This window comes from Hypomesus nipponensis, chromosome 1 (assembly GCF_054491055.1).
Source record: "Hypomesus nipponensis isolate SF chromosome 1, ASM5449105v1, whole genome shotgun sequence".
NCBI classification, from domain to species: domain Eukaryota; kingdom Metazoa; phylum Chordata; class Actinopteri; order Osmeriformes; family Osmeridae; genus Hypomesus; species Hypomesus nipponensis.
The window spans coordinates 9,816,507-9,841,211 of record NC_140361.1 but is presented as its reverse complement, the minus strand read 5'-3'; the positions used below and the strand labels follow the sequence as shown (position 1 = coordinate 9,841,211).

The following is a 24,705-nucleotide window of genomic DNA, read 5'->3' as shown; positions in this document are numbered from 1 at the left end:
CATCTTTTTTTTTACTTTGTAAAGGTCAGCTTTCGGTAATAAAAAGAGGGGAATGGTTAATTATTTGCAAAAACACATTTTATTTACATTTTGGAGGTTTCATCAAACAAACGTTCAATTTACATCATTAAAATCACGGTTTACTTTTCCCTGTTTTGATGAAGTTTAAGAGGTGTGCTTTGCATTAAAATTGCAGCAGATATGCCTATTCCGACAGGTCAAAGTACTTTGTCTCAAAAGCAGGTGAAATAGCTCAATTTCTTTCCAGTTAAACTTCAAATAAAATGTACCTGATTTTCTCATTTTATTTACAAACAAATACACTTTATCACATAGGCTACAGAAAGTAATACGTATACCTTAAAAGCTGAGACACAACAAACAATTTAAGAATTTACATTTCTGAACCATACGTTGATTTTTGTATGTTTATTCCATTATTAAACTATTCTATAAAAAAACAATATCTCAAGAGCCTCCCGCATTTCGTATTATAAATCATTTTGTTACTGGACATCTCGTAATCCACAACATGATCAGGACATCTGAATGATGCTTGTAGGGATTCCAAGTTTGCTAGAACTGTCCTTTCAGCTTGTCGGAGTGCTCAGTTATGTTGGATGGTTCAAAAACGAATTTACTGGGTGACAGTAACTTGTTGTACGTTCCTGATAGATGGTAAGGTGTTCATCCCGGGGGGCGGGTAAAGAGTGCCGTGAATATCCGATGGACTGAGTGATCCCGGCACTGGCAGAGGACTCACTGAGCCTGGGTCACTGTGCACTGATCCTCCGCTTCCGTCACACTGGCCCATTTTCTTTTTAATTAATTTCCTCTCCTTCGCTCGACGGTTTTGAAACCAGATCTTCACCTGTAAATATAGGGCGAATTATAAAATATTAGTATATCGTTCCACGTGTCACATTTCAAGTCAAATTTGCCTAGTCTTCATATGATGGACCTTAATGTGTATTATTTGTTTTCTCGCCAACCTGTCGTTCCGAGAGGCCAAGGTTGACAGCAAGTTCTGACTTCCGCCTGATAGTTATGTATCTGTTGAAATGGAACTCCTTTTCCAGCTCCAGTCTCTGGTGGTCAGTGTAAACCACTCTGTATTTTTCCTTCGTTCTAGTTTTGCCTGAAATAAAGTGAAGACAATTAAATGAATCGGACTGCAGAAATTGGCTCTCAACAATGATAATCCGTGCAAGGGCATATGAGCCTATGAAACTGAGCCAGGAAAACGTTACATTTGAATTTACCGTATAGGCCTACATTTGGTTTTATTATTATTGTAGTGTGTGGGTATAGTAATTGACAAGAAGAAAACTGATTTTATCAGCAATAATAAGTAGGCATATAGGCCTATTAGGCAATTTTTTACAATGTAACCAAATTTAGGCCTGTATCTTTGAAAAGTATCCTTACAGTCATAAGGACTGACATAACCTTACAAAAATGTTGTGATTGTTATTTTATGCAAATTGTTACTCAGATCTTCTTTTGATGTCCCATCTGAACAAACTGCAGAACAAAGAGACTTGGAGATTTTGCCCAAACTCCATTGAAGTGTTAAGAGGCAATACACGACACACAAAAGAAATACAAGGCGATATTATCTAAGACATTTCTCTTGCTTGGATCAGGTTTCTACTGTTTACTAATCAGAGATAAACACCGCGATAAAACCTAGCACTAAGGAATCTTTAGTTTTGAACGTTAAAAACAAACAAACGTGTCACGTTTGCAGGGCCACATAATTTTCCCCTATTTGGTTTTAAGTATTTTTTGCCTTTATCCAATAACCTCGTAGGAAAGCATATGTTTGTAGCCGTAATGTAGGCCTCTCCAAAGTCACATATATATTTTCAGAGGACGTTCACTTCAGATACTTGTCCTAAATAAATAAAAAAGATGACAGAACTTTCCTATATAGCTTAAATTAACTACATATATACAGGCAAACAAATGACAAACGATTCCTTCATTTTTCTTTAAATACGCTTATTCTTTGTCCGAAAAAAACACCCTAACTAAACGATTAAATTAAATACATTTGCTGTGAAAAACGTCACCCTTTCTGGCAATATAACTCTTGAAGAATGGGAACGCAAGGAAGACACTTGGGTGCACATCAAAGTAAAAGGAGGTGTTGAAAGGGGTCGCCGCCTGAATATGACGGATAACCCTCAAAACCTGAAACAATGTAGCAGGAAAAAGTAGACCTCACATCTAGTTTACAGGAGTAAACTAATTTACATTACAAATGCGACTGGCGCCGATTCCTGACACGTTCGTTTCCTTTTTAGGCTAGCCTACATACAGTAGGCCTAAATAGTTAAATTAAACTTTTTAATATAATGTAAATAAAAGCCTCTGCGTTGCTCTCCAAAGGCAGCAATAATTTGTAATTATTTACACATCTTTAACATTCACTTTTCCATACAGCCTAACTTGCCAAATTGAAATTGTCTAAATTAAAGGTGCAATCTCTGGACTGACGTTGGAAATGTCTTTATGTTGACACTTGAAACTAATATCTGACCTGACCTTATGGATAGGACTATCCTTTTAACTGCCTTGTTACGCAAGATGTCAAAGAGATATTGAAGCTCTCAATGAAAATTAACCAAGCCATTCTTCAGAACAAACCCAAACCCTATAGCATATTCTACATAATAACCCCAATCCCATATTCTAAAATATTGGCAAGAAAAAATGGACAGATATTGATCTTCTTGCACAAATAAAACCAACATTATGTTCCCAAAAAGTTACTTGTGATCTACTCACCAGTGGAAGATGATTGCACAGTTTTGCTCATCCACTGGTATGAATTGCGCCGTTCTCTATCGGGCGACAATTGAGCAACGGAAATATTTTCAGGTGGCGGTTGTAATACTGCTGACCCCGGAGCGTGCATCTGATTGTAATCGGGGGAGCAATAAGAAACTTGTCCCGGAGAGGAGTTGTTCATAGGCGTAGGAATAGCATTAGGTGGCCCAAGACCATACGCTCCCCAGTCCTCCCTCGGTGCGCCATAAGGAGCTCCCCAAGCTCCTGAAGACTGTGCGTGCGTATCCATGTTTGGTACATGATGATATCCAGTAAAATCTGAGTATTGTTGAGTAGAAACAAAGTTCTGTGGAGGGATATTAATGCTGGATCGTCTTACAGGTCCTTGGTGATACATATTGCTTTCTTTATCCAAAAAGTATCCCACATACATTATTTGAAGGACAAAATTAACTTTCAAGGCGACATAGTTGCCCTGCAACTAGGTCTGTTACAGTAAAACAATCCTTATGGTAGTTTGCTCGTGTACTCCAATGGTGTTCCCAAAATGAAATGCAAGGTAGTTCCTGCCCTGATGTCTCACATGATGTGTCTCTATTGACAAGGTAGTGGTGGTGGTAAAGTTGGTCTATACTAAGGTTCCCCTGACGTCAGACTACTCCTCAAGTCTTGAAGATTTGCATCCAAATGACGACTCAGCATTCATGTTTCCAGCCCAACAGTCCCCTAGCGCCTGTACTGCGCGTCACCTCATGTCACCTCAGTGATATAAAGTGCCAGTTAAATGCAATAATTGAATACATGTTGGAAACTATGACCTGCACCTGCCGACTTCCTACATGAACTGCACGTGAGACACTTCAAATACGAGTGTACTGTAATTAATTGTGTGCAAACTTAAAGGTTTATTTTCTCAGTGTTTACAGCCATATGCTTCAGATTTTCATCTATTGTCCGACAACCTTATACATTGTTATAACTAGGTTGTTGGTTCACAGTTTAATGGTGATTTAAAAAGTGGAATTCGAATTATTTTGGTATGATTTGTGTCAATTGCATTAAACGCTTTGAACATGGAGGCCTTTTTTACGCCAGATATACACAAACCCAGTCTCGTCTCCTTTGCAGTTAATTTTCATTTTTCATGGGAACTTAACCTCTCGATTCTCCAACCACATCTGACCCCTTTAGAACCCGATGTGTTAAAAGATATTCACTTGCAAAAGAGGTACAAACTATGAGACGACTAGTCCTGTAGCCAGGCGAACTTCTCACATTCCTTGTAAATCGCACCTTAACACTTTTTGGTCGCACTTCACAGCTAATTCCGGTTGAAAGGAACCTATTACATACAACACTCGCCCCATGACAATGTGGTCTCCCAACGTGCTTGTCACCTCACGTCTGGGGCATCTTGCAGGTTTAGTTTCTTGATTTTAATAATGGGCCTATATGAATCAGAATTATACTCACTAAACAATCGACTCAACAATCGGCATAGATCTTATTAAGGCAACTACAGGGAATGTACTTTTTAACAGTTTTGATAGTTTGTTTAAAACGTTATTTCCTTTGTTATGTTACAGTGTTAGGCTACTGATCTTAAATATATGGTAGCCTATTTAAATCATAAAAAAATTGGGAACGTGTCTCAACAAATTACGTTTACCAGCAATAGAACTGCATAACAGAAGTCGAACAAACTGAAGTAATTTGTGTCTTATCAACAAATTGTCCTTCTGGACTCATGTTCACCTTCATTTAAACTAAATGAAAGTAATAGCCTACTTTTAAATGTATGAACGTGTACTTAATAAGTTCTAAGCTCACTGCACATTTTGACAGCAGCAAGACTTGTCTTATCACTCAGTAACAGGTGTCATAATGAGAATAAAAGTGAAAAAGGGTTTTCTTTTTACTGTACCATGTCCTTCATGCCCCCCCCCCCTGTTGGCAGTATTTGGTATTAAAAAAGGTTAGTAAAAAGGTTTGGGGTTTTACAGTGTGAGGTTGATTATTTACCAGATACTGCCCCTTGTGGAAAGATAGTTTACAGTGTCAAACAAGGTCAATTCAAATATTTTGTGGAACCGCTACTGCTGTGAACTCTCCTCAAGAGGGCAGCCTCTACCAGTAAATGAAAGGCTTCTCTGATGAGTGGAGTCTACACGTCTACTGCACCTGGGTCAGGCAGAATCATGTGTCATGAAAGTAAAGTAATTGATTATTATAATTTTTTCAACTTAAATTGTGCATTTGTGTGTGTATGTGTAGGCTGCTGTTTGAGTCCTCCTTGATGTTGGTGTTGGATCTGTTACACATTGCTGTCTCAATGGTTAGGGTTCATGGACAGTGGATCCCACACCCAGTCTCACTCAGTCTGCTGGTTGCAGAACGGGAAAACACTTCCCTCTGGTGGTAGGAGAGTCAGCCCTTTCAGCTGTCTTAAGATACAGGGTAAAAACCCTTGTCTTCACTGCGTCCCAAATTCCCATTTAAGGCAAAGCATATTTGTTCTGCCCCTTGGGTAAACACACATGATGTTGTCTTGTACATCAGAGACAGTAGCTAGGGGTGAGTAAAGATTTCTGGTGGTTGTATAATGTAAAGAGATGTTGTTGAACTGGACTTCAAACCCCTCACTGCAGGAGAGCCGGTGAAACGGGACCCTGTGGTGGTATTTTTAGAGATAACCCACATGGCCATAAGGTCTGGATCTGGACTTCTGCAGTTTTTTGTTCAGATGTGACCTCCTCACACAGAGCCTCAAATTAAAACAGGATGCTCTACTGAAGACCAGGCCAGGTTAATGTGTTTGGATCATTATTTTCTTAAGGGGATAACAGGAAGGGGTGTTTGTTAGATTGTTGAGGGACATTTTCCCTCTCACAGTGTGATATCACCAGGCAATGGACATTTTGTTTGGCTTTAGGAGACCCCTCTGAGAAGGAATCGGAGGAAATGTGTACAAGAAACAGTGAACGTGACGTTTCAATGTAAAGACATCTGTGTCAGAGAACATTCTAGCACTCTATCCCTCTGTCTGTCTGTCTCGCTTTCTGTCTCTCTCCAACGCATGTGAAACAGCAATCCATCTGGTAACTTTGTTTTTCACAAAACCCACATTGGGGGATATATTAGAGACTGTGCTGGATGTGACAGCAATTGGAGCACAGAGTACTGTGCTGCAAGCACACTTCTGTAAACTCATTTCAAGACAAATTTTCATCCCTTTTAAAATAAATACATGCAAAACCCTATTTTGTGTTGTCCCTGTTCATGTGCTGTGCATTAGAAAGAGATGACATGGGGTTTGATTTCGATTTTCTGAGGAATTTTGAAAAACAGACATGCTGGAAACAATGGATAATCTGTCAGTCTTCATTTGCATCTGACAAACACGCAATTCAAGGAAACATGAAACTCATAGAAATGTTCCAGTTTTTACTCTATTCATACCCTGTTTTCCCTCCGGCCACCCTCCATTTGTGTACTAGACTACCCAAAAACACAGTCTTATCTCCCAAGCTGATTTGATCCAAGGACATTGCTTATGTCTGAGCAGCTGTAGATTAAATATTATCCTCAAAATAAATGATTGGTCTTCCCAGATAGGATCTATAAATCCCCCCAAAAAGTATGTTAGCCATGCGCCCCACAGAGTATGCATATTTATGATTTGTCTTTTTCAAATGAAAAACCTAGTAAAACCAACTCACCCATGTTGCCCTATTGTTTACTACTGTGGCAGAGCAGAGCGCGTTGGAAAGAGAGAAAACAAAGTGAGGCATCAGACATCGGATTGGATCATGGGAAAAATGTAGCAGACCTCAATGCTATGATCAGTTCTGGGGAGAGCAAGGGTATTTATGAGCACAAGCATGTGTTGGTGACAGGCCTCTGTACTAAGCCATGCCTACAGGGCCTTCTGGCAGGGAATGTTGCTGTTGAGGACTTCTGCCAGCCCCACAGAACACCCATGCAACCCAAAACATGGCTTCCCACTGTGCAGGTGGGCCTCCCTGGACAGACGCAACTTTACCACCAACCCCACTGATGACAGAAAGTGAGATGGCGGTCATCAGATCTTGTTGTGTGATCTTGTTGTGTGATCTTGTTGTGTGATCGCTCTGGATAAGAGCGTCCGCTAAATGACTAAAGTGATCTGTGCAAATGGTCATTCTGAGTTCCATCTTTTCTGGGGGTTTGGTTACCACAGATTATTCAAGTATGATTCTGTAACCCCTGAGGAACTTTTGCATGGATTTACAGACTGTTCTCGGTTCTGTTAGACAACAAAGAGAGGACTTTGTATAAAGACAATGCTGTTATTAGATATATTTTGAAAGGAGTGGTTCAGACAGCATGCCTTGAAACACTTTAGAAAATCCCAAACAGACTCATGCCTGAGTGCAGTTTAGGAGCCGTAACTGTCAAAACCTCCATGCACTGATAGCACTGCACCAACACCTGCGGGTGTTTGAACTGCTTTTTCACATTTGATGCCCCAACTGTCGACCGGTGAAGTTCCGAGCAGTCCTTGTTTGGACTGAATCTTTATTTAGCGATACTTGTTGTTGGCCTGTGGTCTATGATACTTCCTCACTACACCAAGGTGGGGTGAGCTTAGCTCAACTGAAGGGAGAGCATCCGGCCTATTGTTCTGGATCTAGGTGAGAGGCACGGATGTGGAGCACCCACAATATGAGTACCTTTTGGGCAGCGGACTGGGAACAGGGTTGTACCACTGTGGGGACGGGGGAATCTCAGTGTACGCAGGAAGTGATTGTGTGTTGGGCAGCCTCAAATCAGTGCCTGATAGCATTTTAAGCTGCATTTTCCCCCTCTGATTAAGGAAACTTGTTTTGGCATGGTTTCAAAAAGCCCTCAATGTGCTGCCTCTGTTATGGTGATTAATGGAGTATAGTGCTGCAGGGGGCTGTTTGCTTTGGGAAGGGGCTGTATGGAAGTGGGACTGAGGATGGGGAGGGGGCCATTTTCATAAATACAATTGTTAAGGCAAAGAAACAAAAACAGAGCTGAATAGGTGTGGGGGCTTTAAGTAGATGCAAACGGGATGTTTTCTCACAGGTTTGTTTCTGTCAGACACCATTGGTTTACATACGTTGTAACTCATGTTGCAATCTGGATCATCCCCACACTCGAGACATCATGTTATTTCTCCCTCACATGTTCAGATCTGAATACTGGACATCACTTCATGACCCATCTACTCATCTGAGTTTTTTACCTTTTTATTAAAGCCCTGCTGTTTATTAAAACATATGTTTTGTTATGTTTTCTGGATTATTGTGGGATCGTAAGGACATGAGTTTCAATTACAGAGTGTTTTGAAGTCATTCTCTATACAGCATTCTCACCCACATAACCACAAAACTGCCACCATAGGTGTGTGTGTGTGAATGGGTGAATGAGAAACTAAAATGAAAAGCACTTTAAGTGCTGCTAAGGTAGAAAAGTGCAATGTAAATGCAGTCCATTTACCGTTTACCATAATATTATTGAAACTCAGTATGGTTGTGCAGTGAAGCACTATTGGAGTACTATAGCTGGAGTACTATGTCTGTAGTATAGGGTGGTGTTCCGGTTTGTGTCTGCATGGAAACGTCCTAGGCTAGGTGTGTGCAGACACGCAAGCTTGTTTTGTTTGAGACTGCAACAAATTATAGTCCTTTGGCCCCCTCTTCCCTAACACCCCGTCAAACATCCTTCCCTTGTTTGTTTACATCCCATCTTCCGGTATCAGCTTACATCGGACTTGTCTTGAGATTTCAATAACTCATTCCGTGGGTCCTATTGAAGGAAAGAGATTGTTTTCTAAATGGTTCTCATCCGCCTCACCTTCACTGTAAACACAGTGAGTCTCACAGTGAGTGTGATGAGCGGAGACAGCTGAGGGCCCAGCCTGTCCTGTGGTGTGCCCGCAGAGGGAACACAAACTCCTGCCAGTAACCAGGGGCATGGCGGCCCCATAGGAAGCCCCACTGGATGGCTCCCCCGGTCACCACCGGGATGATGAAGAACCGCTTCCTGTCCCGCCAGGAGGGGGCATTGTCCTGGTGACAGACAGGCTGCCGACACCGTGTCCCGCTCAGGAAGTGTCTCTCTCTCAGTGTCCAAAGAACAGGAGGAGGGGCACATGCTGATGACTCATCTCCGCATTCCAAGCCACACAGGGCACATTTTTATCTTGACCTAAAACTGGGTTTGGGCTAGGTGATCATATTGCATAGTAACTTGCAAAACAAGTATATAGCCATTTAAGCTTGCCTTACATGCATTTAACATTTTATATGTTGCAGTACACACAATATGTTTTATTTTGAACTGAGGTGCCACAACAGCTGTCCTGGTTGCAAGCTTAACGTTTGACAGCAAGACTGAAATGATAAACAATTACTGGGCAAAGCAGTAATGTATAAATATATAAATCTTTATTTATTCACTTCTTATGCATGGTTAATAAAAATACATTTGGAGAACAAAAATCTGTATTTGAAAACATCAGTGCATACACTTTCCTCTCCACAATGGACACAACCACCAATCAATCCACAAGAACAACGTTTAATCTGGAAATATTTACGGATCAAGAGAAAGGGTTTATACTAAACCATGGAATACTGGACTGGTTGAACCCTTACAGTTTAGTGATTGATAAGCAGAAGCTTGCTACTCTCCTATGTGTGAGAAAACACAAGCTGGACTATTACCTGGTATGACTGGAATAAATTTGAACTCACTTATGTCAAGTCTTATGTCAATTGTTCTTCATGTGAGAGATAACAGGCTCCAGGGTCAAAGTTATTGGCTAAAGGTTAGAGTTGAACTGACAGTGACCAGTATAGTGACCAGCCTGGTTCTAACAACCCATACAGGATTCCTGTTGCCTGCCCTGCAAGCTATAGTAACCGTTTTTACACCAAACAATGGATCAGAAATATAATATTTACATTATACATATTCCTGCAAACAACAGTATTTTCCTTCATATTGCTTATGTAGTTATTGTTTATACAGCAGTGTAAACAGTATATAAATCTAGAATTAAACACAGGACTGTTACTATTGTCTTGTTACTGAGGTGGCAGTTGGTCCAAAACCTTGGGTTAAGTTTTCAGTGTGAGTAAAATGTGATCTGGATTAATAAGTAACAACCTAACGCTATAATCTAAACAAAGTATGCATAGTTTATTTGACTAGTGCTTTCAGAGTCACACACTTCATATTCAATTCTAATCTAAGATCATTTTTCTAACTAGCTTTGTACACAATAAAATAAACAACTCTGTGTGGTTCTGTCATATCATCACTCTCCCTTCCCCTTCTCACTCTTCCGTAACAGAAATAAGCAGAGTTGCATTTTCTTCTGGAGGTGGACCGTATCAGGATAGGAAAAGGAATCCAAATGTAACTCTTCATTCAAAATGGCTTCACGGTAGAGATGCAGTGTTAAGTATGAAGCCATAAGGTCCCAGGTTCTGCTCTAAACTGATCAAGAGGCTTGGACTTGGCTGGATGCCGCACACATTACATTATACAATACTATTCCCAACCGCTTTTTACAAAATTCATGCTTTTTTTTGCCAAATTTCTGAATACTGCTTAAAAATATCCACATTCTGACTGGACTATCTCCATAAACTTATATTAATGACAAATATATAAAATAATAGAATAACAAATTATTTCCAGTTTCCAATCTATAGAATATTTGTACAGAAATAAAATGGCATCAATAAAAACTAAAAGCGCCTCATTCAAACCCTCTCCTTTAAGGGTTACATGCTCCTCAACACCTCCCTCGGTGTCCGATTAACCTGCCATTAATACATCAAGGGACTTTGTTTCTTTCATTTGCACTTCACTGAGTTCACAGTAGACTAAAGGAATACCTGAGTCTGTCTTTAGCTGTATCTGTAGTATCACAGTGGAGAATGGAGGAGGCCAGCAGCACGTGGATGGATCTCTGGACAAACAGACACATACCGGCAGGCGGACATAAAGACTTCATGCAGAACTAAGGAGTCTAGGACTCTGTCCAGAGCTCTCTTTCTCCAGTAGAGTAGGCAATGGCTGTCTCACAGTCCTAGCAACAAGTCCACCATAGCATCTCTCAAACTTGTTTTTCTCTCAAGACTTGACCCGAGAGGAAACACCGAAGAGGATGTTAAAAGAGAAGGAGGCTGTGGCGGTTTATGATGCTTTGCTGTGAAGTCCAGACACAGGAAACAAAGGAGAAGTCCTTAAGGCTATATGTCAGATTCTACAGGGCAGAGGGCTGGGCTGGGGTTGGGTGGGTCATAGTAGCCGGGTGGGGTGGGGGGTTACACAGGAGGGGTGGAGTAGCGCACCACATAGTTGTAGTCGGGGGGCGGGCTGTGGCACTCCAGACCAGGGTCCAGAGCCGAGTCGTTCAGGCTGAAGTCCAGAGAGGGGACTGGGGGAGAGTATTTCTCCCCCTTCTCTCCCTCCGTGAGCACCGACTCCTTGCTCTTACTCACAGCTTTCATCCTGGAGGCAAAGAGATGCACCAGAGTTAGGGTTACCAGACAGATACAGACAATAAACCACTTTCTACCATATAACACTAATCTTTGTGTTCAATAGTAGAGCCAAGTATTTTTACCAAAGTGAGGCCACAAGTTATTTTCAAGTCACATTTTGAGTAAAAACGGTTGACGATGTGATGCAATCCATGATTCTACGCCTGTCTTCCTGCTGTGTACTACTTCTGTTACTGTAAATGATCAGAATATGACTAATGACTCCCCATTGTGTTCATGTTCCTAAGGCTTCCCTGGATTTCCAGGGGCCAGGGGGGTGAAACTCACACCTCACTGACTCCACTGAATAGACCCACTGGAGAAATGACACTGTAGAAGAAAGCCCATTCTAAAATTGATTAGATCCATTTGTATACGTGAGTCAATCCCAGACAACAATAGTGTAGTCACCAAATGTTATGCATATCTGCTAGCATTTTGGGAGGGCAGGGAGTCTGAGTAGATCTGCGCCTACTGTCAGTACCCACTTCCCAGCATGCAGCGTCAATGAAGTAGGGCTGTATTAAAGTGTGTGTGTGTGGAGGGTGTGTGTGTGACAATGGTTGCTGAGGGAAGGGGATACAGAATGTTTTTAATCAAAGGGAGACCTTGTGATATGTTCTTTGAGGGTTCCAGAGTGTCATTAATCACACGGAAAGAGACCAGCTCCATACATTCATGTCCCACTCCCCTCACAGATGTTTTCACGTCCTTGTTTTGACAGTTTAGGATTTGGCATTTTGGGTTGGTTTGCCTTGATAGCTGTACTTGCTTGCTTTCATTTGTCGTACTGCTCTACTTTAAGTCTAACACAAACAAATGACGTATTGGGAATGTTAGAGTTTGAAGAGGTTTTTAACTCAACGTAGGTCATGATTATGGTTTCTTGTAGCTTACAAAAAAAAGTTTTCAGTTTTGTGCAATGGTGGAGTCAAGGGCTTTGACCTTGAAGGTGAACCCTGCCATATGCTGCTGTTCCCTACAATAAATCAGACATACATAATCTATACAGAGCGCATGGCTCTTGTCAATGGGGAAACATCATCATCATCATTTAACATCATCTTTGAGCCTGCATTATCTCCTCTGTTCCAACTGTGGTTTACTGGTGGTTGCATCTGATATCTTCACTTTCCATCACTCTAAACTAAACTAAACCAGGCAGCTACAGGGTGTAAAACACGGCCTCCGTTCAACTGCTAAAGAACAACGTGGTAAGTGGAGGGTCTGAGGATATCTCAATCAGGCCAAGCAGACTTTTTTTGCAGAGGAGTTTTAGTGCAGCTCTTAAAAACACCCAAAGACACTTCCACACCTCTTTTGTTGTCTGTGTCTTGGGTTATACCCTTGGGGCAAGGTCTGTCTTACAAGCCCTCTGTCTCTGAATCTCTCGCATGGTTTCTTCTGACAAAAGGCAAAACCAGTCATTGACGTTTGAGGAGTGAAAGAGACTGTGTGTAATGTGTGTGTGTGTGTGTACGTCAATCCCAACATCTACATTCCAGCCCAGCAGGTGGGTATCCAGGGCTTGGTGAGTAGACTGCTTATCCCAGTGGATGTGTGTGTGTGTGTGTTTGTGCTGTCAGTGACACGTGGTGTACATCATAATGGGGGATTAGGTGTACTCACGCCAGGGCCATGATGCTGAGGGGTCGTCCTGCCAGCGACTCCAGACGCTTCAGAGTGTTCATGTCATCAGAGGACAGGCCCATCCCACTGTCGGACTGGCTCCCCTACACAGGTAGAGGGAGGGGGGAGAGAGAGAGACAGATGGTGAATGGAAAGTTAGTACCAAAAACAAATAAGAGAAAAACAAACTCCAGTCACCGAAATGTCAGATGTTTGTTTCCAACTAATTGGGGGTGGTTGTAAGTGCAAGGGGTTTGAGTCTTTTACCTCGTTGCTCTCAGTTGTCCCATTCTCCATGGTAACCTCATCAAAAGTTTTCACGCTAGCTGGCCGGATCTTAATGTTCCTGGAGGGGGAAGATTTCAGAGTCAGATCCCAAAACAATCTAAAACCACTCACGTCAGTACATTCCAATACAGGCGCCAAAAAGAGTTGAAAAACACAACAGCCGTAACATTATCAATTCAATCAACCATCACATGGTGTCAGAGAAACCATATTTATTTTACTTTAACACTGCGAATCAGCAGGCTGCTCAATTCAACTTACAGGATAACTGTCATTAATGCATTTCAACACCTTCTCAATAATCAAGTCGTAGGACTTGGGAAAATACAAGGGCTTGACAAATATTATCTTAAGTAGACATAAATCTAGGACCAGGGGTCTGTGGTTTCGGAGGAAATTCCTTGAAGGGGCCACAATGCTACAGATTCTCTGGCCAATATACAGCCAGCGCACATAATCCTTATCAAAAGCCAATCAGGGTTTCCATTGTTCTTGAAAGCAGAGCTAAACAGAGTCCTCTCACAGCCAGGTCTGGACACCACATGACCGTAACAGAATGTGGTGTGTTTTGGATAAGGTACAGAAGAGAGTGAGAGGATGATTGGTTGATATCTTAACAAAATATACTCTGCTGTTCTGCAGTGTAGCAAACTTTCCAAAAACCTCAACTCCTCTGCTGGAATAGTAAACAATTTCAGTAATCTTCACAGCTGTAGGCACAAAATTATATGTATGTGTGATGATGTGTTCAAAGGCTTTCTTTCTCCTTACTTTCCTCACTCTCTCTCCATACCTCCCCACCTCTCGCACCCTACCTCCTTTCCTCTCTCTCAGCACCTCCCTCCCTCCCTCCCTCTCACCCCCTCCCTTCCCCCCCCCCCCCATCCTCACCAGGTGCCCCCAGAGTCTCGCTGCGAGAGTGGCCGGGTGGACGTCTCGTCGGAGGGCGTCGGGCTGGAGGCGTCTGCCTCCTGGGGCAGCAGGGTGTTGATGGGGATGTAGTGCTTCCCTTCCTGTACAAGACAGAACGAGGAGACGAAACCCGTCAGACCAGGGGTTGCTGATACACTGCGGCACGACAGAAAACACATGTGAGGAGAAGCAAAGCTTGGGGATATACGGGGCAATACAGTCTGCATGCTGCACAAACACCCCAGGCCCGCAGACGGCCTCGGCAGCGGGCCAAAGAAACCAGGGTCACGCCTAATAAATCCAAGGTGGAATGCCTGCGGGCCTCAGGCGAGGCGAGATGGTGATGCTGCAGGAGACAGGCGGGCCGGTAGCCTGGAAAGACCTGAGTCAGTCAGTAACCAGAGGAGTTCCATGTGACAGACCTGAATTCATGGAGGAGAGCTCAGATCCTCTGCTATTCTCTCTCGCGCTGGCAGGACTGTTTCCCACAGCGATGGCTTTTAGCTGGAGTGATCTGCTATGTTCCACTGTGTGTTTTTATGGGATGAGCTGCCTGGCTTGACTGCCTTATGACATTAAGGCAGTCAAGACTTTAAGATGACTGCTTCAGTCTGGGCTAATGCAGTCCCCGTGTCCACTTTACTGTGTCTGCAGCTAGTTTACTCTCAAGACCAGAGTGTGGCCTTGTGAACAAGTCGCACTGGGAGCATGGCTATACTATAGGGCTCTTTATTGTCTTAACCATTCTCTCTGAGATGGAAACCCAACAAAACATGTTTTGGCATTTAATGACTTAATCCAAACGTATTGTTCCCAGTGGTGAAACGAGTTAGCTTTCCATCAGCCATCCTAATCTCTGCTATCCTACTTTTCTCTGGGTTTCCATTCCTCTTACCATGTCATTGTTGTTCCTCTACCGCAAAAGCCAGCCCCATCCCTACTTCAAACTGTTCTCTGGGATTTTATGTATTTCGTATCACTGTGTTGTTCATATTAATCAATCATGCTTGAGGCTGGTGAAAGAGTGAATCACTTGTAATGTGAAGAAAGGGATAACAGGATTACAGGGATTCCGCGTCACAACCAACTGAATTATTCCATCTTTTATCATCTGGACTTCTCAGGAGATCAGTTAGTTTGTACTGAAATAGTATAATCCCTCGTGCATAGCTGATGTTACAGTCCTAATACATGGCCAGTGCTCTTCAGTTCTCTTATTTATTTTTACAATTTACAACCCACCCCACCTGAAGAACTACAGTCTCAAATCAAGCACATTTGCTCAAACACAAAGCCGCTTATCTCACGTCATGCTAGTAGTACAACAGTTTTTCCAAAGCTTTTGAAGTGCAGTTCCTCTCAGGGTGAACGCCAGCTTGTTCAAAGGCAGCCGAGAGACTGTGTTGATGGCGACTTCCCCCCTGCTACTCTAAGCACCCCCCAGAGCCAGAGACCCCCCACCCTCACATAGTCTTCAGGCAGTCACAACAGACACTCTGCTTCCTGAATGTTTGCTATGTGAGTAGCTCATCAGCTCATCTCCTGGTCCAAGTGACTAATTCAGGCTTTCCAAAGGCGAAACAAGGGCGGATGCGGTCGTAAGAGGTTACTGCTTAAGCTACAGATGTGTTGTAGCTCAGTTGTATTTGTTTGAAATAATACAAGCAAGCAGATGTGGGGGATGGACAGACAGGCATAATTGGCTCCTTGGTCAATGGGTGTGTTTGTTTGTCTCACCTGCTGCACGCTGGCCTGGAGCAGGTCTCCCAGACTCTCCACCAGCTCTATGAAGGTGGGCCTGTCCCCCGGCTCCCCCTGCCAGCAGTCCAGCATGGTCTGGTATCTGAAAAAAACACACATCATTTCATCGATCACATTGAATCAGACACAAACACGCAATACAACTACAGTACATGACACTCGACATCTGGAGCACATGTCCATTCCATGTTCATGGAATCCCTCCTATTCACGTCGGAGATGAACCGTATACCGGAAGCCTATGAGTTGCTCCTCATAGCTGTGGTGAGAGCGAGGTAGAAGCAGACAGCCTCCTCCACTCCTTTTCCCACAATCAGGACATCTCTGACTGACAGCTACCACAGCTGCACTGGGCCTCATCAGCGCACAGACCCTAACATGTGGAGCCTGACACAGACCTGACCTGTCGGTGAGCCACTTCTCCATCTACTCTCATCTCATACACTCAGACACATCGAATCCTTTATTTTCCACAGACTCTGTGGACTCTGTGGTCTCTGGGGCTGTCTCTGCTTCCATGCTGCCGTGTGAACATTAGGAGAGCGGGGAGCCCCCTCAGGTCTCTGACGGCCCGTCAATGTCTCTGCTGCCCGGCAGTTGCCACGACAGTGGGCGCTCTTGCTCACGTCCCGTTGAGGGATCTAAAGACGGAGCTCGGGGGCTGCAGTTTCAATCAAGTCTCCCTCTCGTTCGCAGGCTGGTGAATGAGTTCCTCGTTCTACTGATGGACCCATATCCCGTTTCTCTTCATCCTCGTCCCCCTGAAAGCTCCAACTCCTAGCTTTAGGTAAACAAAGCCAGGTGCCCATTAACTACATAATGTTTCCCTGATTGGCACCAGATTGAGCCAATTTGGAGTTCGGAGAAAATTACAGTAAAAAGCAGATGGTTCATTACTGCTCCCCCCCCCACTCCACCCTCCCTGCCTCCTCACCGCTAACCTTCCAACCTGGGTTCAGGGCACCCAGACTCAGACCTTGGCTGTGAGGGGAGGCTCAGTCCCACTCAGGCTGGAGGAAGCAGCATGGCCCTGGCTCCCATGTTGATGAGGCTCCCTGACCAGGTGGAGCGTCTCCTAACAGTGACAGGAAGGCCCGGGCCTCACCATCACCGCTCTGGCCCACACATCAATGAGGAGGAGGAGGGGGTCAGGGGGACGGGCTGTAGACACATTGTACGGCTGCACAATCTGAATCACATTTCCTGTCTGCTTCGTAATGGGGATAAATCGCCCGCCCGGTTTTTCAAAAGGGTCTTCAGGGAATACGCTGTGGAGGGGCCATTGTGGTGGCAGAGTTTCTGAGCTCCTTTCAACACCAGACTTGTGGAGGACAGCAGCGGGAAGACGGCGGAAGGGGACATCCTCCTCTCCCAGGTTCCCACATGTTGAGGAGCGTCCTCCAGATTCCCCAGATGATGCTGCTGCTCCGTGCGGAGGCGGCAGGGGAATCTCCAGAGCAGCAGGTCACATTCCTGACAGGGTTGGCGTGCCTTGCGGTGATGATGTACTGGCCACTACCCAGCGGCCCTCTTCGTCCTCCACATGATAGAGGCTCAGGGTCAGAAAAGGAACTGCTGGGCGTGCACACAGACACGCATGCACGCGCACACACATGACTTGCATCAGCTGAGAGGTTCTGCTCCTGTTGACTTGAGGACTTATTCTCTCCCCTGCTTCCCATTTCCAGGGCTATCTGAAGGTCTTATCTTGGATACTCAATAAGAGGCAGGTTGAACCTTCAGGTCCACTGGCAGAATAGCAGAGGCATAGCTAGTTATCTTCTTTCCATATCTTTACACTGTCATGGAGTGCTTTGAAGCACAGTGGAAAACATGGAATAGATCTGAGACTGGAACTTGGCACCAGTGGGTCTGAATCTCCTGGATAATTTACTGCTGCTCCCCTGCTCTCTGAGAGACACCAGTCTGGGGCTGATTTGGAAGGTTGTCTCAAATCACCATCTCTCTGTCTGACTTGATGTGTCCATTCAATTGGCTCCAGTTGGCACAAGTTGCTTATACATTTGATCCCACTCTTGATCATAGAGAGTTATAAAACACAAGTACAACAGTCATCCTTTCCAGAAGTGAAAGTCTGACTTTGAGGAGTCACAAACGAAAACCAAATGCCATTCACACGCATAGACGTATCTGGGTACGTAAGTGAGAATGTGAATGAGTGCCATGCTGAGGAGGTGATTGTGATATCGTGATGGAGAGCAGGCTGCGGCTGTCTCTCTCCAGGCTCAGATGTGGTCTGCAGTCTACGACCATGAGAGAGCGAGCCAGACCAGGCCCCCTTGCACAGCCACCCTCCAAGAGAACACAGCAACCCCAGCCCCCCCCCCCCTCCCCCTCCATGTGGCTCCATGCTATATAGACAACCCTGATATCCCAGGAGCAGGAATGAGCTGCCCTTCTCTAGATATTTGGTTTCAGCAGGGTCCAAGTGGCATCAGGCTTCAGAGACCATGCCCACTGAGGGAGTATCCAGCCTCAGGTTCTCCTCCCCAGGGGACCAGCCCTGTGTGTGCTACGGCCCCCGGCCTCCTACCCCCTCAACACAGCCGCCCTCTCGGGGCTGCACTGCAGCCTTTAATGGCTGACTCGGTTACAGCCGCATCAATGTCACGTCGGAAAACAGATCTGTGCCCTGCACCTGATGGCCCACAGTTAACTGCCAATCAGGAGCTTACAACCCCCCCTTGTCTACACACTCAGGGCAGGATTACCCTTGATTCGTATCAGCACCTTGCTGGCCGTCAGAAAAGGCTTAAGGAGGGAAACTGGATACAAGGCCTTTTCTCTGATATATCGATATGTGAGGTTGTCTTTGTTGCTCTTGCCTCTCTGGCTCTGTGTAATGAATGACCCTCGGGAGAAGCTAGGGACCTTAGGGAGATTGCAGAGGTAAACATGTTCTTCAAGTTTCAAGGCCTGAAGGAACACCAAGTTTGTTGTGGATGGGAGGAAAATAACTATTTGGCATGTAGGATAAACCTCCTGACAGGGTCATTCTTCACACTGCAAGCCTGTGCATATATATCAGGTTCCCGTTCGACCTAGCGAGCCGTGAGGTAGTGTTGTTTCTATGATGGAGAGTTCTATTGGAGTCGACCCCTACATCTCAGAGGAGGAGTACTCTGGAGCTCTCATCCTGGTGCCGTCCTTCAGTCTGCAGCAGAACTCCTCATCTATCTGGAGGCCAGGGTATGGAGAGGCACCTGGAGGGGGGGGAGAGAGACACAGTGAGAGACACAGTGAGAGAAAGAGAGAGAGAGAGAGAGACAGAGAGACAGAGAGAGAGAGAGAGAGAGAGAGAGAGGGGGGGGGGGGATAAAGCAAGAGAAAGAACAGACAAGGTTATCAGACACTTCCATCTGACATTCAGGAAGGCTTTGGTTCTTCAAGGAGATTAGAGGAGAAAAATCCCCTAGAAGGAGAAGGGTTTATAAGCCATATAGAAAAACCTCAATAGACAGTCAGATATTAAGACAACCTGTATCACTAGTTCATAACAGTTGGGTTTGGAAAAATATATACGCTATGTAATCCATAAAAAGTCCTGACTCATGAAACAATATTTTCATGTACCCGTTTGGGATACCAGACAGGGTATCAGATAGCAGTTAATGCTTCCTTGTACTTTGTGCTGTATGTATAAACAATGAGTCTTCGACGCATGACATCAACTAGAATGAGCTATTTCATGATTTCATTTCTGCCCCCACTGTAGATGCTCATTACAAATATGCTGAGTGCTGTGAATTGTGACTGATGTCAGAAATGAATAACAGGGTGGAGTTTAGGTTATGGCGCCTAAACTAACAAGGCAGGGAAATAGAAACCCCCAAGATAAAAGTTTTTTGATGTTCACATCACAATCTGCATATGCAGGCAGGCGCCTTGGGACTGATGCAAACTCTTGACCTCCCAACACTCTCAAGTTACCACGCTCACTGTTTGACGTTTTTTTTTCCTGCTCACTCCATTTCCTAATTTATCTTTGTGAGTTAACGCCGCCCAGATGTGAGAGCGAGAGCTGTGAGGCTGAACGCAACGGACTTTGTCCATGTGTGGGCGCTTGTGTGTGCAGAAGTGCGCTCACAAGACGGACAAAGACAAGGAAAGAAACTGGAAAATGGAGAGAGCGTGTGAAAAGATGTGCCTCGCGTCTTGAAGAAAGTTCAATTTCACACTTTTAACTGTACAGTGGATTACTCAACACTGTGGCAGCAGTTCAAGTTGAGTACAAACAAACCTAAACTCCTGAATCAATCCAAGGCTCTTTCGTTTGAACGTTCACTCGTGACAGTGTCCCTGCTTCCTACGGGGACACAGGGGCATACAATATGTCATGCTGAGTTCTGCTATAGAAATGCTTGGTCAGGCCCACTGCATGCTACATAGCCTGTCATCGGCCAACGTACAAAGCCGCCTTAAAGGTTGCAGCGATTTCACAGTGGGGGGCAAACATTTACATTGATAGGCTGCTTGGTTACAAGTCTTTGCATTGCTGGCCGGGGGAGAAACTCAGCTTTAAATGGGAGGTATTCTTTATTTTTAATGGTCCCTGTCTGTAAAACTACCACATGAAGTTCCTTTTTTTTTTCAAAAGGTTTTTTGCACTGGGCAATGGAAATAGTTTTGTCATGCAGACAACATGAGCTTGCTCTGTCCCCAAGATTCAATTACGACATGGCAAAAGCCAGCTATCAACCAGGGCATCTGGAGGAGCCTTTAGCTGAGGGGGCTATTAGCTAACCAAAAACTACATCTCTACACTGAACTTTCAAGAGAGAGCTCTCCTTAACACTCCCATTGGACGGTGATTCAAATGGAGAGACGTATATGAAGCCAAAGGAGAAGAACCCTACCCAGATGTTTATTCACGCTCATTAAGTCCACTAATGATCTGAGTGGAGAGAGAGCCCATTGGAGGTCAGTGAGGCAGAATGGGAGGTCAACAGAGTTAAATCAAGACTGTTCAGACTTACCCAGAGAGAAGATCTCCCACATGAGAACTCCAAAGGACCAGACGTCGCTCTGCGTGGTGTAGATCTTGTCAAAGATGGCCTCTGGCGCCATCCACTTAAGGGGCAGTCTGGCCTGTAGGGTGGAGGGAGGTGAGACCTCTGTTATACCTGGATCTGCCCTCACCTATGTGGGTGGCGTCTCTCATCAACACACATCACTAACCAGCCTGTCGTTCCTGACAAGAGCCAGCTGGGCTGTGTGAGTACCGACACGTTCGTATGAGTTTTAGCAACCACACAATGCACTATGCAGGGCCCTCCACTTTTGTATTCATACAAACACACTGACCTGCCCAGAAACTCTGGGGCTTCCCAGAACTAATGAATTTATTCAGACTGCTGTATTGTTTTTGCCAAGTCAGTGGTAGCAGGCTGTTATGTGCTTGTCAAGCTGAATATGCTCTCTCTATTAACAATCAGACAGTGACTGACAACCAAATCATTAACTTGGTCGCTTTCTAGATTTTTAGAACAGACACTTACATCTCCTTTGCGCACATAGTCTGGGTCTTTGTAGATGTCTCTGGCCAGTCCAAAGTCACATATCTTTACGACGTTGTTCTCAGACAGTAGGATGTTTCTGGCTGCCAGATCACGGTGGATACACTGCAAAAAGGAGCACAAACATCCAGTGTAATCAGGGCTGACGTCTGAGGATTCAAGTTACGAGTTCATGGCGCTCTACCCAGATCCTTCCTTAGCCCCATTGTTACACGTGAGGTAGCTAAGACCACGACACACATGGCACAGTCATCAGTTATGCTACAGAACGACACGATGTGTTTCATATCTTTGCTTATGGCGCCTACACAACAATGGACTCCAAGTCTAATCACCTCCATCCGCTCTCCCAAGGCTCATCAGCACACCAGAAACATGAATGAGTTCTACACGGATGTGACTTATATGGTCAAAGGTTCTTCCTGTGCTATGGGATTTAATAATCCTACAACTGTCAAAATGTTTAAAAAAAGAACAACGGCTTAAATAATACACAATAAACATTGTTGTAAATGTGTCTGAGTGTTTTACAGACTGACTTTGAAACGGTAATTGTCCGGAGAAACTGCATACCTTGCGTGAAGCCAAGAACTCCATGCCTTTTGCAACTTGAAAACTGTAACAAATCAGATCCTCCAGTGTCAGGACTCTCTTGTACAGGTCTTCATGCTCTGTGGGCAGACAGCAGAAAACGGCCATGACACACCGTCTTGTTTTCACAAACATGATTTATCACAGTCTAACGCTTCCAAGCAACCACTATAAAAGCCCATCTTTAAATATAGGAACATGTAGCCCATCCCTCTGAGTATTTCCTTTACTAAAACCCTGACGGTAACATTGTACACCATCAATGTGATGCACTCTGTCACGTACATCCATCCACCTACAGACTCTCTTAAAAACATCCTTTAAACACAGGAAGGAGAAAAACAACCCTGGGACGATTGGTGTTTTTTTTCCTCTCGGAGGTGAGACGTGCGATATCAGTGCGGTGGGTCAGCGGGGGGTCTGGGTGGAGGAACACAGAGGAGGCTTTCCACCAGCCCCACCTGAGTAAACATCTCAGCCCACCAGAAATAACACCTCGGTAGGCTGGAGATGGCCAGGAGTGGGAGCTGACAAACAGGCAGGTCTGGGCCAGGCAGGATACAAACACAGGCCTGGCTCAGTGGGTGACAGTGCTCTCTGCTGCCCCAGTGATTGTGCTGGTGAGCAGGAAACGTCACATCAGACACGGCCAGAACACAGGCTCGAACACAATGGGAGTGAGGGGGAGGGAGGTTCAGAGGTGCGAAGGGGAGGGAGGGTAGGACGGGGCAAAGGTGAGAGGGGCAGTTGGGGGGTGGGGTGTAGAGGTGGGGAGAAGGCTGGGGGGGAAGACATTTGAAGGGAAGGTTGGAAGGTGGTGTGGAAGGGGGGGGGAAGGGACTGGGAGTAGAAGGGGGAGGATGGGGGCCAAGATGAGAGGCCAAGATGAGGAGAGAGGATGTTGTGGAGGAAGGATGAGAGTGGGGGTGAAGCAGGAGGGGATAGGCGGAGGGAGAGGGGGAAGCGAGGAAGGAAGTAGGGAGGAGGAAGGAGTAGAGAGGAGGAGGAGGAAGAGTGGAGTGAAGGGGGGTGATGGGGGGATGAATGGGGAGGGGAAGGAACCCAGCGTGGCCCTTTACCTTCCTCCTCCTCCTCCGAGTCACAGTAGCTCTTATCTTCGATGAAGCCGGAGCTGGCCGAGCTCCCAGTGCTGGCTACACTCTCCAGGCGCCGCTTGATGAGCTCGCTCAGGTCACAGCCCGATCCTGACGTCATAACCTTACCATCCTGGCTCTGACACACACACACAGGCACACAAACAAACAGGTGCTCAGAAGAAATGAAGCTGACATATTCAGAAATAATATTGCTGACATTCTAGGGTTTTCCAGGATAGGTGAAAAGCCAACTTTGTCATGAAAACATTGTATGAGATCATGTCAGTCAACAGCCTTGGCTACTGGAACCCATATATTTACCTTGTAGACAATGAAATCAGCTCTCTTGCTTCTTAAGTAGTTTGACAGATTTCCATACTTGCAGAACTCAACTATCATCATCAGTGGACCTGCAAACACAGGACAAGCAACCAAAATGCTTGACTTGAATAACAGCGCTATGTTTGATGGGTTTGTTCCCCAACTAAGGAGTAAGCATTGTCCGCAACCATTTCAAATACAAATCTTTTTTGATATGTTTGTGTTAAATTCGGTCTATAAGTTCACCTGGGGTTCACTTGTGTGTATAATACAAACTGTGTAGTTGTATGTCTCATATGAAAACTTAATGTCATGGTTTAAACCTGCTTACCACCAGGCTTGGTGCAGGCTCCAAGAAGATTGACTACATTGAGGTGATGACCAATGTGGATTAGGATCTTTAGCTCTGACATCAAAGCTTTGCGCTCATTGGTCGTAGCTCCGCCTGTTTCAATACACAAACACACATTAACGCACACACACACCAATCATGAACAGAGAATTAATACGGCATGTGGGCATAATATTCACAATTTAAAAACATGGCTATAATAGGAAATTTAAATTGAATTATCTACTAATAGTTAGTTTAAGATAACTCAAACTGATGTCTGTTCAATGGAGTTCAGAATACAAATAACGTTTAAGAAAAACAGATTTTCACACAGTTTAGATATTGTATGATGATTGCAAGATGTTTCCATTGAAAAAATAAGATGATATAAATAAGAAAATCCAATGTTCAGGATTAAGATGGTATGCAGAGATAACAGTATGTAAAGAGTGAATCACTATAGAAACATAGGTTCTCTCTGAGCAGGGGGCACCACTCATACATTACACATCAAACCAAGAAACATTAAATAAGAATAGCTATACACATGTGACATGTGGAGTCAATATTTCAAAAGCTGTGAACATTGTCCCCCAGAATAGACAACACCAAATCCATGAGGTCATGAAGCCCAAGTCTTGCTTTTTTAACAAAAATACGTTTCTGCAGCCTGAGAGCATCAAAGTGACTCATCGCTTGTAGGAGGGGCATCCTTAAAGATTAATGGGTAACCATAATTCTCTCAACATCTCCCTCCAAGAACCAAGAAAGCACAGGAAAGGAGGTGGTATTCTAGTGTTAACTATGTGCCTGTGTAACATTCTTGTCTCTTTGGTGATCTGGAAAGCTATTTGGGGGAACTCTGTTTAACA

The 24,705-nt window shown here is 44.5% G+C and overlaps 2 protein-coding genes across 2 annotated transcripts in view; both read right to left on the bottom strand.

Moving 5' to 3' along the window:
- Positions 1-524: 524 nt before the first annotated feature.
- On the bottom strand, positions 525-3,229 carry cdx4 (caudal type homeobox 4). The gene is made up of 3 exons (XM_084699067.1): positions 2,794-3,229; positions 993-1,138; positions 525-871 (listed from the first exon to the last, which is right to left on the bottom strand). The coding sequence occupies exons 1-3, from the start codon at positions 3,227-3,229 to the stop codon at positions 638-640; spliced, it is 816 nt and encodes a 271-aa protein (XP_084555193.1). The 3' UTR covers positions 525-637.
- Positions 3,230-9,229: 6,000 nt separating this feature from the next.
- The window catches only part of kdrl (kinase insert domain receptor like), a 42,197-nt gene continuing 26,721 nt past the window's right edge, over positions 9,230-24,705 (bottom strand). Inside the window, exons 19-30 of the mRNA XM_084684731.1 lie at positions 23,831-23,944; positions 23,500-23,588; positions 23,161-23,314; positions 22,064-22,161; positions 21,473-21,595; positions 20,951-21,062; positions 19,078-19,177; positions 15,930-16,035; positions 14,172-14,293; positions 13,260-13,338; positions 12,993-13,096; positions 9,230-11,331 (exon numbers count right to left, since the gene is read on the bottom strand). Of these exons, the coding sequence (XP_084540857.1) occupies positions 11,145-11,331; positions 12,993-13,096; positions 13,260-13,338; positions 14,172-14,293; positions 15,930-16,035; positions 19,078-19,177; positions 20,951-21,062; positions 21,473-21,595; positions 22,064-22,161; positions 23,161-23,314; positions 23,500-23,588; positions 23,831-23,944 (1,388 nt within the window). The 3' untranslated portion in view covers positions 9,230-11,144. The remainder of the gene's footprint in view (positions 11,332-12,992; positions 13,097-13,259; positions 13,339-14,171; positions 14,294-15,929; positions 16,036-19,077; positions 19,178-20,950; positions 21,063-21,472; positions 21,596-22,063; positions 22,162-23,160; positions 23,315-23,499; positions 23,589-23,830; positions 23,945-24,705) is intronic.

Coding starts and splice junctions, on each gene's coding strand:
- cdx4 (XM_084699067.1), bottom strand. CDS start 3,229: ATGTATGTGGGATACTTTTTGGATAAAGAAAGCAATATGTATCACCAA. Junction 1,139..2,793: donor TGTGCAATCATCTTCCACTG/GTGAGTAGATCA, acceptor ACTTTATTTCAG/GCAAAACTAGAACGAAGGAA. Junction 872..992: donor TTGGCCTCTCGGAACGACAG/GTTGGCGAGAAA, acceptor CTATATTTACAG/GTGAAGATCTGGTTTCAAAA.